The following is a 14654-nucleotide window of genomic DNA, read 5'->3' on the forward strand; positions in this document are numbered from 1 at the left end:
GGTGAGAAAAGTTTGCCCTAATTTTGGGTACTCAACTTTAGCATTCTCAGTTAATGTACCAGCAGACATATACAGGCAATACATACGTAACAAGGTCACTTAGGAAACCAACTTTAAAACATCAAGATTTTGAAGAAAAGTTGCTGCAAAGGTTCATAATACTTCACTGCAGAAAACAATGCAAATTTTTTCATCAACTGGTGTAAATACGTTTGGGCTTCTGAAGCCAAAGCACTATGCTCCTGCCTTGTATGAAACTCATATTGATTTCAGTTCACTATTATTTTTGCTGGCAAAGAACAGAAAGAAAACTGATTAATAAAGAATAAATATTTAACCTGAATGACTTTGCTAATTGTAATGCATACAAATAGTATTCTCTACAGAAATAACTCAAGTTTTTAAATACAGATAATATCTAACTTTACAAAACAAACAAAATAAATGAATAATGTAGAAGAACTGGTTGAAGGGGTTTATTTAGTTTTGATTTAATGATGTACCTGCCTCCAAGTCAGCAATCAAAATTTTTGATGAAAGCGTAATCTTGCTGTTTTCATTGTTTTTTCACAGAAATATTATGAAATGTGTTTACACTGCAAATGTCCTACGGGTAGCTTAAAAAAAGAACTCATAAGCTCTTAACAATATTGTTTTCTACAGAAGGGTATAAAAAGGAAATACAGGGACATCAGGGTCCCTGATTCATGGCTGCAAATGCTGGGTAGACACCAAGTGGATTTATGTTGCTACAAACTTCAAAAATGTAAAAGAGAAAGTATGCATCATAAAGAAAACTAATAAAAACAAATCTCATCTCTTTCTTGATACAGACACAGTTACAGCAAGCACCTTCAAGGAGGCACTTCCACCTATTTTACTTGTTTCTTTGTTTTTAATAGGGAAGCAAATTTTGATGTTTACTCAGAGAAAGCAATACTGCAGTTGCTTCTGAGCTCTGCAAGATTTTCTTATAGACACTGCTACAGGAAACATGGATCCATGGGACAGATCTGTTAAGGCTCATAGTTGCATCATATGTCTGCACCACAGCCCTGCTGCAGTGACTGCAGCTTCAGTGGAGATACATGAAACTACCTAATTTAAGGAATTGTGGTAGGCTAAAACTGGGGATCTGAATCCTATTTAAAACAACATCAGTCAACCCAAGAGGGCAAGAATAGATCCTAAAAATGGCTCTGCAGATATTTCCAGTTACTATGGCAATACTTACCAAATTTCCATGATTTTGCTTGGTAAATTAACTTTTCACCTCTGACATCTATGGATTATCTTTCAGTTAGATCAGTGACATTGAAAGAATATATGAAAACACTAGGTGAAGTCATTCAGGCAAGAGAAATGTATATAGCTTTCCACACTAAGTTCTAGCCACAGAGGTTAAAGCTGCAAAATCAGTGTGTCTTTGTTATCTTATTCTGCCCACCACATGAGCACTCCCTCAGTGATGAGGATTTTTTCCTACTTGTTAATATTACAGCATTTTCCAGCACTTGAGAGTCAACCAACATGAACTAAGAAAAGTCAGTTTGCAGTCACTTTAGTTTAAGGGCTGAACCGTGCTGCAGGAACACAGCCCAGTCATTGCTGAAGAGCTGGAGGAGAGGAACTGGTGCTTAGGGCACTGTGGCTGTCCCCTCAGCCTTTTTTTGTCTAGAGGGGAAGTTTGGCACAGGCTTAGGGAGAGAGGTTTGCAGGTGCTATGTCTGTGCACTGAGATAGCTCACAAACAGCAAAAACATAGCTTTAAATATCACCCAGCCTTGCTGTGGTGACCTATGGGATAGATGGGTAAATGGTCTTTTGTTCAAGATGATACTTGCTTTGTAATGGCTGGCTGATTTGCTGTATCAGAACAAGAAACATCCTGTTCAGACTGAATGTCAGTATAGGGTACTGTTATGGAGGTGATGTTACTCCACTGGGGTTTAAATGGGACCTTGAAAACAGAGCACTGAAGAAAAGCACAATTAACACGCTGACTACAATTTGCATTGAGAGAAATGAGAAAAATGGGATTGCTATATCAGGTCAATCTTGTGTAAGATTTAGATCTAAAGGGACAATTATTCCTGAAAAAAATTGATTCAGGCTGTTGGGTCTGTTATCAATGGGCTTTGTTAAAGCATAGTTCATTATAGGGCAGTTAAATCATGTTAGTATGCTGTAATTCCAAATACAATCTTCAACAGAGCAAGAAGAGTAAGTAAGGTTTGATTTTTCCATGCCAGGCTATATGTACTTATATCTGGAAAATATAAATAGGGTTCTTTTTACCAGTTTGATTATTAAAATTTCATTTTCTCTTTTATAAGTAGGGAAAAAAACCCCATGCATCAATGTAACAAGTCTATTTTTGTAATGTCAGGAATTTTAATCAGATGCATAGTAGGACCAGTGTCATTCAAAAAGCTATTAATGCCTAACACAAAGGGACATACTCATCAGTGAAGCTGAAGAAAAACTGCATTTTAAAAGTCTCATAACAGGACAAAAATAAAAAGTTGGCCCAGAATTTCAAGTATACAATAAGTAAGAGCCAGATAATCTGAAGAAGTTTGGTTCTCACTTAAGCCTCTAAATTCAAAAGTAACAAAGACTCCAGCTCCCAAAACAACAACAAAAATTCTCTAAAACCCAGCCCCCATTGTGACTAAGTAGTTTTCTGGGGGAAAAAAAATACACCTAATATGAAAATCAAGGGCCAGCTATACCACTGTGTCAGATTCTCAGATGGTATTAATCGGCACGTCTGCTTACTGTAATCTAAACCAGCTTGAGTTTGGACCAGATCTTTTATGAACCTTTGCAAGAGATTCCTGCAATTACTTTCTTTTCTCCCTCTGTGTACAGAGGCTACAGTGTCAAGTATAACCCAGAATCTTAAAGCAAAACATGGAAGAGTGAAAACTATGTTTTCTCATCTTTTTGCATGGTCTTCCATTTTACTAGCCAAGAACCCTTTGCTCTTTCCTAGGTCCTTTGCTGACTTGCATCAAAGTAAATGGCAGTATTACATCTGGTTTCAAGCAGCATAACTGAATACTCCGAAAAAGTTTTCGGGAACTCTTAAAAAAGATGAGGAAGGTTTTATCCCTCATGGTCTATATACCAAAATCTGATGTTATCTGCAGCAAAACTCCTATTTTGCCAACTTCTTTCTTCCTTCCATTAGTAAAAGTCAGGACAAGTCTGGTTTGGGTAAATTCAGCAAATAATCTGGTTTGGACTGAGCTGCCACAGCACAGATCATGATGCCTGAGAAAAACAATCCAGAGAAGGCACTCAGTCCATAAAGGATTATGGAGTCAGCTTAGGCAACCAATTTAGGCATATGCAGTTTATTGCTGAAGCAATTAAAAAAAAAAAAAAAAAAGAAGTGTTTCAACAATCTGTGAATTAAAATCTGACTTAAAACTTGTTTTGCCCTATGAAATAGTCAATTTGAGGGCAAAATTGCTGAAACTGACATTCTTTGTGTTATAAACTGATTTTATAACATCTTCATTGATAAATCATTAAAAGAGACTCTAGGGATACTACAGCCTAATTCTGCCAGAATTTCAACTTCAGTTCACCCTTAGTAAATGTTTCTTAAAAATAAAAACAAAAATGTATAACTCAGTACTGACATAGTACACCCAACCACACATTCAGATAAAAATAACAGTGTTTGGAACCATACAGGCACACCTAAAACTTATTAAGTAAGTAAAAATTACTTTATGATGTTTTTGTACAATCAGTTTTGTTTTGTCTCAAAGGCATGTCTCTGGATTTGTCATTTGTCATCATCTCATCACTGAATGGTTTTCCCTGACACGTTTACGTAGGAAGCATAATTGATTTTGTAAATTGTCCTGGGGGACTCAGTCTTCACAACTGAAGTAACAGAATTGTCACAAATTATCTTCTACTAGAGTAGAGCAAGGTTTTCTTACAGTTACATAATACCAATTATAATTATTTCAAGAAAGTTCCTTGGCTTGTAGTAAAGTGATATAGTAAAATGTAAACTGTTTTGAGAATAAAGACTCTTATGGCCTTTTGTATATAAGAACAGTTACATTTCAACTCAGCAGGCAACTATTGCACAAGTCACATCTACAGAAGTGGGAATGTAGCTTCTGAAATAACGCACCGGAATGTTTTCTCACTATATGTTTAACTAATATCCAGGGATGTGCTTAATGTATTTGTATGGACGTTGTCAAACAACTGTTTTCACTTTGTTCATGTTTGTTGACAATACTCAAAGCCATAATCTCAAAAGTTATTTAAGCATTTAAAAATTAATTAACAAATATTTATCTGTGCTTTAATGATATAAAAAGGCAACATTTGCAGGGAGAGGTCATAGATTTTATTAAACTACCCACCAGAGCTAGGAAAATGGACAAGTTTTCAGGGACACAAGTCTAACACAGATAAAGTTAACTGCTGGCTCAGTGCAGACTGGGAACAATCGATCTGATTAACTTAATTATGTAAACAATTTGAAAGGATATTTGATGAGGAGAGACGAACTTTAGCAGAGCATTTAAGTTTATTTTGTCTGACATTAGTGTTACTTGACAGGCACCAATGTAACACTCTTAGCACTATGGTAAGCTTAAAACAGGTCACTGCCCCTGAAGATGTAACGTGGACTATTTCTGCTTTCATCCTCCATAACACTTCCTGTCCTTAGTACAAAAATATAGTTAAGTGACTATAAAAATCTTTATCTAACAAAAAAGCCCTATCAAACATAGAAAATGTGTGGCCAAATTTCACCCATGATTTGAATGATACAAACAGTATGATTACAGCTGATGTGAATTAAATTGTGTTGAATTAAATTTCCTGTGGCATAACAAAGCATCATTTAGGCCATTTTAATAATCAGAAAAGTTGCATTTAAATTACAGGAGAATTAAAATATCCTCTTTTTAAAGTACTGAATATCAAAAAGTAACTCAGGACCTTGTATCTGATGGAGAAGCACTCAGGCTGGAGGCATCCATAGACCTCTGCAAGACAGGGCTGATCTGGTTGCATGCTATTGAAACCTGATTAGCAGGAGGTGAAACAGGTCCCAGCTGTTGAACCGTCATGGGATGGCTGGTGAATATGACATTGTTGCAGCTGTCTTTTCCAACAGACTTGCACTGGGGTCCATAACCAAGACTTCCTAAAAATAAACAAGGCAAGTTAGTATTCATCTCCCATGAACCCATGATGAGGCCACAGTACTCACATCCCTTTGCAAAGTAGGAAAACTGACTGGAACCGAGTATCTTCTGATGAGGACAAAACAGGGGACCAATACAAGGATTTTGCAGACTTCTCCAAATGCAAAAAGCAGTATGTTAAAGGGGAATTGATAAACCATGCACGTTTAAAAAGTGTGCTGAAGTACATAAACTAAAGACCAGGCATCATGGACAAATATAAGAAAAAACACCACCACTGGAAGAGTACAGGTAAAAGTGCAGCCGTCAGCTGATGGACAGACAAGCCATAAGCACACCTTTCTCTGAAGGTGGGAGGAGAGAGCCCAAGGAGGCTGCAAGAATACCACTGTGCCTTGAATCCTACCAAACCCCACAGTTCCAAGCTATTGCAAGCCCTTCCATCACTCCTACCACTAGCCATCCAAAAAGCAAGGGGACTGCAGGCATGCATGCAAATTGCAACCCCTGCAATAGGTCTGGTGTGGCAAAGTGCACAGGCTGCATAGTTTCCCTGGCAGGAGAGAGTTACAGCTGGAACCCAGCATTCCTCAGAGGTCTGGGGAAAGGAGTTTGAGCTGGATCAAGCAGAGAAGCATTCTGGACTTTCTTTAAAAGGCCACAATCTGCTCTCAGTCACTGTTGCCATGACTCAGACTGATGGCTATTACACACTAGCAAGATATGATTACAGAGGTAGCTGGCAAGTGGGACATATCTGCAAAATTCTGTGTACTTCATATTCTGATTTAGGTCACAGATGGTGGTTTACAAGATTCCCTTCATTAAAACACATCAAGATGAAAAAGTTAAAATGTAGGCCATAATATGGAAGTTGTTGGATATCTAGCAAATTCTCATCACACCTGGAAATTAATAATTACATGATTCACATTTCTAGCTGCTTCCCTGCGTTCAGACTACTCTCCAAAGCAGGATAGCAACATCAGGAGAAATAGTGAAAAGTACTTCAATTTAATCCATTTTCTAAATTAAACCTACTTCTGATTTGGTTGTACAACTCACATACTAGTTTTACTCAAGGATGTTCAAATGGGTTGTGAACTTCACAAAGAAGTACATTAAGGTATTTATGCCCCTCATAATCATAGGAAGAAAATCCAAATTCTTCAATCTCCTCCAGATCAAACAGGATTATCTTAAAAATTTGCAATTCACACTAGAAATTTCAAATTATAGCTTTTATTAAAAAAAAAAAAGAGAGATAATATAGATATGTTTATTCCTCTTCCAGAGGTCTGTGCCTTCTTTTCAAATTATTCTTCTCTTTGACTAATTAGTAATATCTCACATATATGTGAGAAACACATACATGATTCTCAGTCCACTGCAATCCTAAGTGGTTTGTAAATTCATATACAGATGTTACAAGTTGATTGCACGATCCACCACCAAAGTATACTCCTTAGGCTGAAATATGGCAGCCCTTTAAGAAAAGCAACTTGCTCATTGCTACTACTTTGAAACAAAAGTGAAACACAGCATCTGGCTGAAAACTCAAGGGTAAGGAAAGAAGAAAATTTTTAATAACCCATCCTGAAATTTAGCTAGAAGGACTGGAAATTTCTGAGGATAAACATGTAAGGAGAATTCCTTGTACTGCACTCAACTCCATTGTGGATACCAGAAAAAAAGCTTTTAAGCTTTGTAGGATTACTGTCTGCTCTCACTAAAGGTGTCCAATTAAATCAAAAGAATAACAGAAGGCATTTTATTTTCTTTCCTGTGAAGCAGTTTGTATTTTTAACTTACTAAAGCTGAATCACTGTGCTAGTCAGCAGTTGCTTTTATGTTACAGAGTGCTAAAATGGAACCAGCCAGCAAAAATTAGGCAAAAAGTGTAAGTTGCCTTGGTAAGAATATGAATGCTACTCCTCTTAGCAAAAGGCTGGTTGGGGTGAAGTTAAAAATTTACATGACGCATTCACATTGTATAAAATACATAATACTACATCATATGCCTGTATGTATGTGTATATTACGTATGTTCAGTCAGCTATTTTTTAGAAAAATGTCTTTAGTATGTAAAACTAAAGGCTTTGTTCACCAAAGGATATAAAAGACAGGGAAGCATGCTCTAATAACTTATGAAATCCAACTGGTTTTGACACTGAAACATAGTTGCAATGCTTGTAGACCCTGTATATACTGACTACTTAATAAGATGTAAACCTAATATTTAGCATTGAGAAAAGCAGCTCTACCACAAACATGTACCAAATATATACTGATACTTCCTGGGATGACACCATAATGCCCTTTACTCGTAAGCCACTTTCAACAGATTTCAACAGTAACAATAACATCTATTTTATCATATTCAGGAAATCAAGGGCTGTGCACTTGTAAGATTTTCATTTAGGGACAGGCCATACGTCAGTTCAAATAACAATCTGCAACCATACAGTGAAATTGCTATTTATACATGATTAAACCTGAGCTGTTTGGAACTTGTATGTCAGAAAAAAAAAATAATACCAAAAGCAAAAGCAGAAAAGGGAGTAGTGTCAAACCAGTTAAATACACAATATTGCACCCTTAATATATCCTGGTTTCCCTTTCAGTTATAGGGTCTGCTCTTCTTATCTGTGCATAAACAGCACCTCAGTGATGCTGAGAACAGCTAAGAGAATTTGTTGTGTAAGGATAAGGACCAAGGCCAAAGATGGTCTAATCACTTGTCACTGAAAGGAAAAAATGAGAAAAGGAGTACTTTGGAGAGATTGTATTACTGGGATGACAGACAAAAGTAATGCAAGACTCTTGTCCTGATAAATATTTGCCTGGGCATCTCTCTGATACAGAAGTGGAAGGAAAAGGTTTCGTTCTTTATAATCATTGCTAAACATTTGCTGTTATGGGAAAAATGGCAATTCTTCCCCTTAAAAGGCTGTGGGTGAAGGGAGACAGATTATCAGAAATAATCTATCATCAGCTCCCACCATTGAAAGAGGTTGCAAAGTGAAAGACTACTGCTATGAAAAGCAAAGTTGTAAGATTTTATCCACTGTTTCATACAGGTGTAAATGTGCCAAAAGACCATCATTAATACCTCATCTGTGCTCAGCAGGTCACTGAACAGTATTAACTCGATCTGAATCAGGCGTGAGCATGCAACCACAAGTCTGTTGAGCTAAGTCAGAGCACAAGATAGGAAACTTATGCTGACTTTGAGATAGCTGCATGCGTACAGACCGCATCTCATCTAGCATAAAGTTAAATGGGTGCAACATGGACACCTGACCTGGCATGAGCCTGCTGCTAAAAGGCAAGCTATCAGAAAGTGCGTTCAAAAGCACTGAATAAATGTGAACTGACAGAATGACTGCGTCCCACATCAGCATTTGGCATCATATACCCACAGTGCAAGAGGAGCACTCAGTCTAGGTTTCCTGTACCAATGACCCAAAGCCCAAAAATTTCAGAAAGTGAAAGGACGAATGGCAATTCCTTAATGTCTTGAATCCACATCAGCTGAGATAAATGGGAACCTCTTTGGAGGACATCATTAGGTTTTGAGTGAGGCTGTAGATTCTAAGAAAAATACGTGGACCTAATATTTTAAATGAGCAAGAGAAGCAATTTCTTTCCTTATACACTAAGATATAAATCAGGAGATAGTCCAATAAAGGCAACAATAGTTGAGGAGGTAGAATCAGTCCTGAGCTCTCTCACAGGAAGATCTATGTTTAATTAGCATGTCATTTATTCCAAATAAACATATTACACATAATCAAAACTGCCTCTTATCAATAGCTAACAGTAATAGTTAACAAGTATAAACAGTGAAAATGTTTTATGGAAATATTTTAATCCATTCACTTCCTCATTCGTTAGCTTGCCTATCTTCCCTGTTTATTCTCTATAGTTGGTTAATAGCTAAGCTTCACTCATCCTTGACACGCAAAAATATTTTACTACAAACTTCTGAAGGAACATTCAAAGAATACAGAAAAACACAACTACTTGAATTTAGGTACACTGAATTTCAGATGAGATTCTCTTAATTTATATCACTCTCGTACTTTTTGGCGGCACAGTCCAATATGAAATTATTTCCACTTAAACACATTTTCTTTTATCAGATATGGATTGAAAACCAACCAATGCCTTTGTCTACTTCTCCAAGTCAGGAGTAGTAACTTGTTAATTCTGCCAACTAACTCAGGTTATAAAATGGAACTACTTCACCAAACCTTTGAAATTGTAAACTATGCTTCCCATGTATAAATGATAATGCAACAAAAACATGTAACAGCAAAACCAGTTTTAATTTTTTGGTGTTCTGAAATGCACAACATACCAAAAACACCAGATAAAATTCAATCATCTCTTGGATCAATAAATTCTGCAATAACTGGATTAATCAGTATGAAAGAAAGCTATTAAACTTATCTGAAAATCTGTCCTGTTGTTACTGTTAGAATAACAGCTAGAAATAAAAGAATTGCAACAAAAGAGCAAAAGGTAATTTCCCTAAGGGATTTTCTGTCCGTTGATGTACAGTAATTAAGAGCTTTGGAAACAGTCGGTTTTAATGTTTCCCTTGTAACTGGCTTCCAGTCTTGTTTGCATGGATTCCGTATTCACCAAAACAGGGAGAAAAGGGCACACCCAAAAAAAGCATATTTTAAGACAATACATACTAAAGAGGACAGAGACCAAGGCAGTAATTAAGACTGCATCAATGTATTCTTCACGTAGGTTAGACATAAGTCACCAAGGCTTTTTCAAAACAAATTTGGTCTTCTTCCACAACATGGTGAATCTGCTGGATGTTGCAGTCCCCAGCTGCCACGTACATCTTTGCTGTGTGTCACTGTAGCTGTGGGGTTGTTGGCACCCTAGTTGGAGGGGCTTTGCAGCAGCTGCTGACTGAACAAACTCAAAGGTTTGCTGGGGAGACTTGTTTCCAGGTGGGAAATATCCCAATCCCTCTCTCCTTGGGGCTGCCAAACCTTTCAGGCTTCCCCTCCACCAATTTTATAATGACTTATTACTAATGACTATTAGAGAGCTAGCACTTGTCTCTTTGTCCTTAAACACGATGGCCACTCTTCTATTGTTTCTACAGCCAGCTAAGAGGCACTACTGCATGCCAGCTACGTAGAAAGAGACACCAGCTGCGAGGCAGTGGATATCAGGCTCCTTGAAACCCTCTTTAAGCATGTTAAACTGGAGCTTCAAAGAGGAAAAAACAAAAGACAGAACGGGGGGGGGGGGGGGGGGGGTGGAGATTGCCACTTGCCTCTGTTAGCATAGTATTGGCCCAAATCTTTGTCTATTCGGGAATCTGGGCTTCTTCACACTGGTATCATCCTCTGAGCCCAAGTCTTTTTTGGGACACCTGAGGCTTGTAGGTGAACTACACAAAAATTCAGTCAAAACTACATTTAGTGTGAGCAATTTTTGTATGGCTTGCAATCTGGAATTTTTCAGGGTACAAGTAGATTACTAAACTATGGCTCAAGTAAACTACTGAATTTAGTTTACTAAACTAAATTATGATTCTTATCACAAGTCCTATGAAATACAGTATTTTCTCAACTACACTACATCACACAGACACTACATGTAAGTTGAAACAGTGATTCTTGGCCTTTATTTTCTTAAAAAATAATTTTTTTAAAAATCAAGGCTTTATAGTTAGAGAGAGAATTCTGAAACTGAGATCCTAAAACCTCCCCAGTTTAACCTCATGGGTATGATCTTAGCTCATGATTTTCTTAACACTTACAATTAGCAATGCCTTTTTAGTAAGAAAGTTCCTTCAAAGCCTCTGGCAGTGTCCACTCTGAACAATGAGTTAGACACACCATTAATCTGACTAGTATTGGCAATTCCCATGTTCTTAACTGTTTGCAGAGACTTAATCTTTACAATCAAGGAAAATAATCTGGAGGAAATCTGCTTTGAATCTCAGAAAGGCAGTTTCTTCACTATCAGAATGCACTTGGTAAATTAGCTTGCACTAATTTCCAATGCTCTTTGCCATTCATTGTATGAAGTAATCAAGCATGTACTTTCAGCAACTCTACTGTGAGACAAAAGAGAGTGACAAAGCACAATGAAAAACAATGTCTCTCTTCAAGTGGAACCAAGGTAAAAAATTATCCAGAACTGACTGGTGAAAACAATACCTCACAGGTGATTAACTTAGCTGGTTTAAAGCAGACAGCAATGAGATCACCTACGTCTATGGAACACTTTAACCACTAAATTTAAACAAATGAAAACAGTGGTCTTGTAATGACTAAACTAAGAATATATTATGAAATGGTCTGGTTCAGGAAACTTCCAGGAGAAAACGCACACTGTAAACCAAAGATTTTCAGTTAGATTTGCAGACATTTATAATATCTTATATTAATTTTGAATCAGTTTTATTTATATCAGGGAGGCCTCCCACTTATTAAAAAGCTATTTTGAAAGCTACTTTGTATTCTTATTTTGCATAAAAAGTAAGAAGTTATCAGTTAACTACTGCACAGATCAGTAAATGTTTAACTGAACTAAAATATAAATGTTTTAGCTGCCATGGGTAACTCCTTATTTATTATCAGTGACATTAGATGACTTCTGCTTTTGTCCTTGTTAGGACAATATACAGTATGTGCTCTTCTATTGCAGGAAACATACAGCTTTACATCTTTAGTTTATGCTACCTCTTCTCTATAGCATTACTTACTCATACCAGCTTCTGGTAAGTTTCTACCTAGAGCCTGACCATTTAGTTTGTATTTCTGAAAAAATAAATATATTGTGCAAGCCTCATATTTTTCTCAAATAACTGGTATGAATCAAGAGAAACTCTACTCATAGTGTATTATATTACTCTACTGGTATACTAATCTAATGGTGAATAATATCAGGTGAAAAAAAAACAAGTTTCATGTTTTAAATTTCAGTATTGGCCAGGTCCTTAAAATACCATTACAATAGAGACAGAGAGAAAATTATTATAATCAAAATAGAAATACACAAATATTTGAAAGAACAAAAGAGAACTGTATTGGAATTAGACATAATACCTTCCAGTTCCAGTGCCATTGGGAAATTACTGTTTGAATCTAACCTAAATGAACACAGAGCATACATCTGTATATGTGTGGGAGCATGGACTGTCATTTCAACTGACTTGCCAGTGGCATTACTTGAGGGGCAAACCAAAAAATAATATTGTTAAAACTTTGTCATACATTATGAATGTTAGAACTCAAATGAAATCTATAGGGAAACACTTTGCCCATTAAACAGTGTTGCACTCAACTGCAAAATAAGTAGACTGATTCCAGCAGTGTTGTTGGAATACTTATTTGCTGATACCACCTGACTGCAATGCAGAACAGCCAACTATGGAGGGACAATAAGAAAACACTTTAGAAAAATAATTCTCTGGGCTCTGTAACACTTCATCTCCCACAACAACATCTAGCAGTGTTCAACCTTCATTGCACATTTGTGCTTTTCTTCACGTTAGAAATACATACTTAGCGTTTTTTCCAGTAATTCCTTAAGTTTTTTTCTTCAATTTTAATTAAAAGATGCTCAGGTCAGATAATTTCTATTATCTCAATATCCTTAGTGGTTTAGAAAATACCTTTTCTAAAGTAGGAGCTTTGGTATCTGGAACCATGGGCACATGCGGATCCATTACTGAAAAGACTTTTTCGGTCCATGTACGGAAGCAGAGCAGCATAGCAACATACCACCACCTGTTCACATGGTAATTTCTGATTTCTTGCTGTGTTCATTGGACTACTATCTAACATGGAGGCAGCCTGCCTTGTGCACACCTTATACTTACTTCCCCTGTCAGCCTAGTTGCATGGGCAGTGAATAACGTTGGGAAGAAAGAAGCAGACCCCTTCCTTTGTCCAGGCCCCAGGCAAAGGGAAGATCTTTTGTCTCCTTTACCCACTTAGACACAGGGATGCTAGTTCTGTCCAGCAGAGCACCAAGAGTAAGGGGACAGATTCTCAACAGGTTTATGCTGCCTTAACTCCAATGATCTATGACAACTTCCCCCTAGTAAAGCCTGCCAAGAGCTGTGCAGGAGTCCTGAGCAGAGGACAGAGGAGCAAGGAGGTTGCTTTCTACCTCCAGCATGGGCCAGGTCTCAGTCTTTGCACTGTAACACATCAGTGCCAGACTTCATTGCATGTCATGATCCAGCAGGAGACATCTGTTCAGCAAAAAATCATGCAATAAAGGCTTTGTTGAATGTTAAACTGTAATCCCATGTGAGGGTCTCTTTCTAAATCTTTACTGATAACCCAAGGTATTAGACCACTGCTTCTCAGAAAAGCATTGTTCCTCCTTTAAGAGACTGAAATGAAGAAGCAGGAGAAAAGAAGAATAAACACCAACCTGTTGAACAGTGATACTAATTGAGAACAGGTGATAAATGTTAACATGGACTAAAGGGTAATTTTTAAAACTGCATTGTCCCTGAGATTCTGAGCAGTACAAACAAACAATTTTCTTTTTTTCCTTGCACTAAACCCAAGATATTGTTTAATGTTGTTTCTCCTAAAAGATAATATGAGAACATCATCCTAGTTGTCAGTTTAACCAAACAGAAATAACAAGCATACAGCCCACATAACGTATGTATTCTAAGAGGCTTTATACTCAGTTAATTAGTTTAACTATTGCTTTCATGGTTCATTTAAAAGTTTCGTGCTTCATTAAATATCAATATATTTTATCACCTCAAAAAACTTTTCAGTAAAAATACAATTCTCTTTTCAAGTGATAATCTTGTTAACTGATATATACATTTCAAGCATGTCTATCAGACACTATCAAAGTCTGAATTGCTGCAGTAGCAGTATCTCAAAGCATTATGCAAATCTTATTCCACACACAATGGAAAGATTTTTTTTGCCTGAAACAAAAGTACTTTGTCAAGAAAAAGAAAATGTTTTTGACACATGTTATTTTCATCATTAAAAAAGTTCCTGCACTGATCTCTGGTTGTTCTACCTTCACAGCTGAAACATACCTTGGATTCAGTAGTTGTAACTGTTTTGTCAAAAATCCTTAAGTTCAGAAAGTCAGAAAGTCATGTCCTTAAGGAAGCATAAAGATCAATGAAACTAATAGTTGCAAAGATACAGAGGCCAAAAGCCAAGTGCAACTCATAAAAAGAAACTCCTGTGGTTAAGAGAACATTTTTTTTCTACTATAAAGGTTTACTTACTTACGCAGAGTATGTATTTTCTCAATTCAGGATATAAGATTACCTCAGAGCAGTTTAGAAGAACAGTTTCCAGACTGAGAAATTACTTCTTAAAAGTCCACCTGCATGATTACCACAACTTCTCTGGAAATTTCTACTATTATCTTCATATACAATCTTGTTCTATGAAATATATGGTCAGTAAGGTGCATTGC

General features: G+C 36.8%; 1 protein-coding gene across 2 annotated transcripts in view; it reads right to left on the reverse strand.

The window, feature by feature from the left end:
* The window catches only part of GLIS3 (GLIS family zinc finger 3), a 176477-nt gene that overhangs the window by 130944 nt on the left and 30879 nt on the right, over window positions 1-14654 (reverse strand). For both annotated transcript variants that reach the window (XM_075020016.1, XM_075020014.1), the window contains exon 2: window positions 4987-5194. In XM_075020016.1, coding sequence (XP_074876117.1) covers window positions 4987-5194 — 208 coding nt within the window. The remainder of the gene's footprint in view (window positions 1-4986; window positions 5195-14654) is intronic.

The sequence above is a fragment of the Buteo buteo genome, chromosome Z (assembly GCF_964188355.1).
Source record: "Buteo buteo chromosome Z, bButBut1.hap1.1, whole genome shotgun sequence".
In the NCBI taxonomy this organism is placed as follows: domain Eukaryota; kingdom Metazoa; phylum Chordata; class Aves; order Accipitriformes; family Accipitridae; genus Buteo; species Buteo buteo.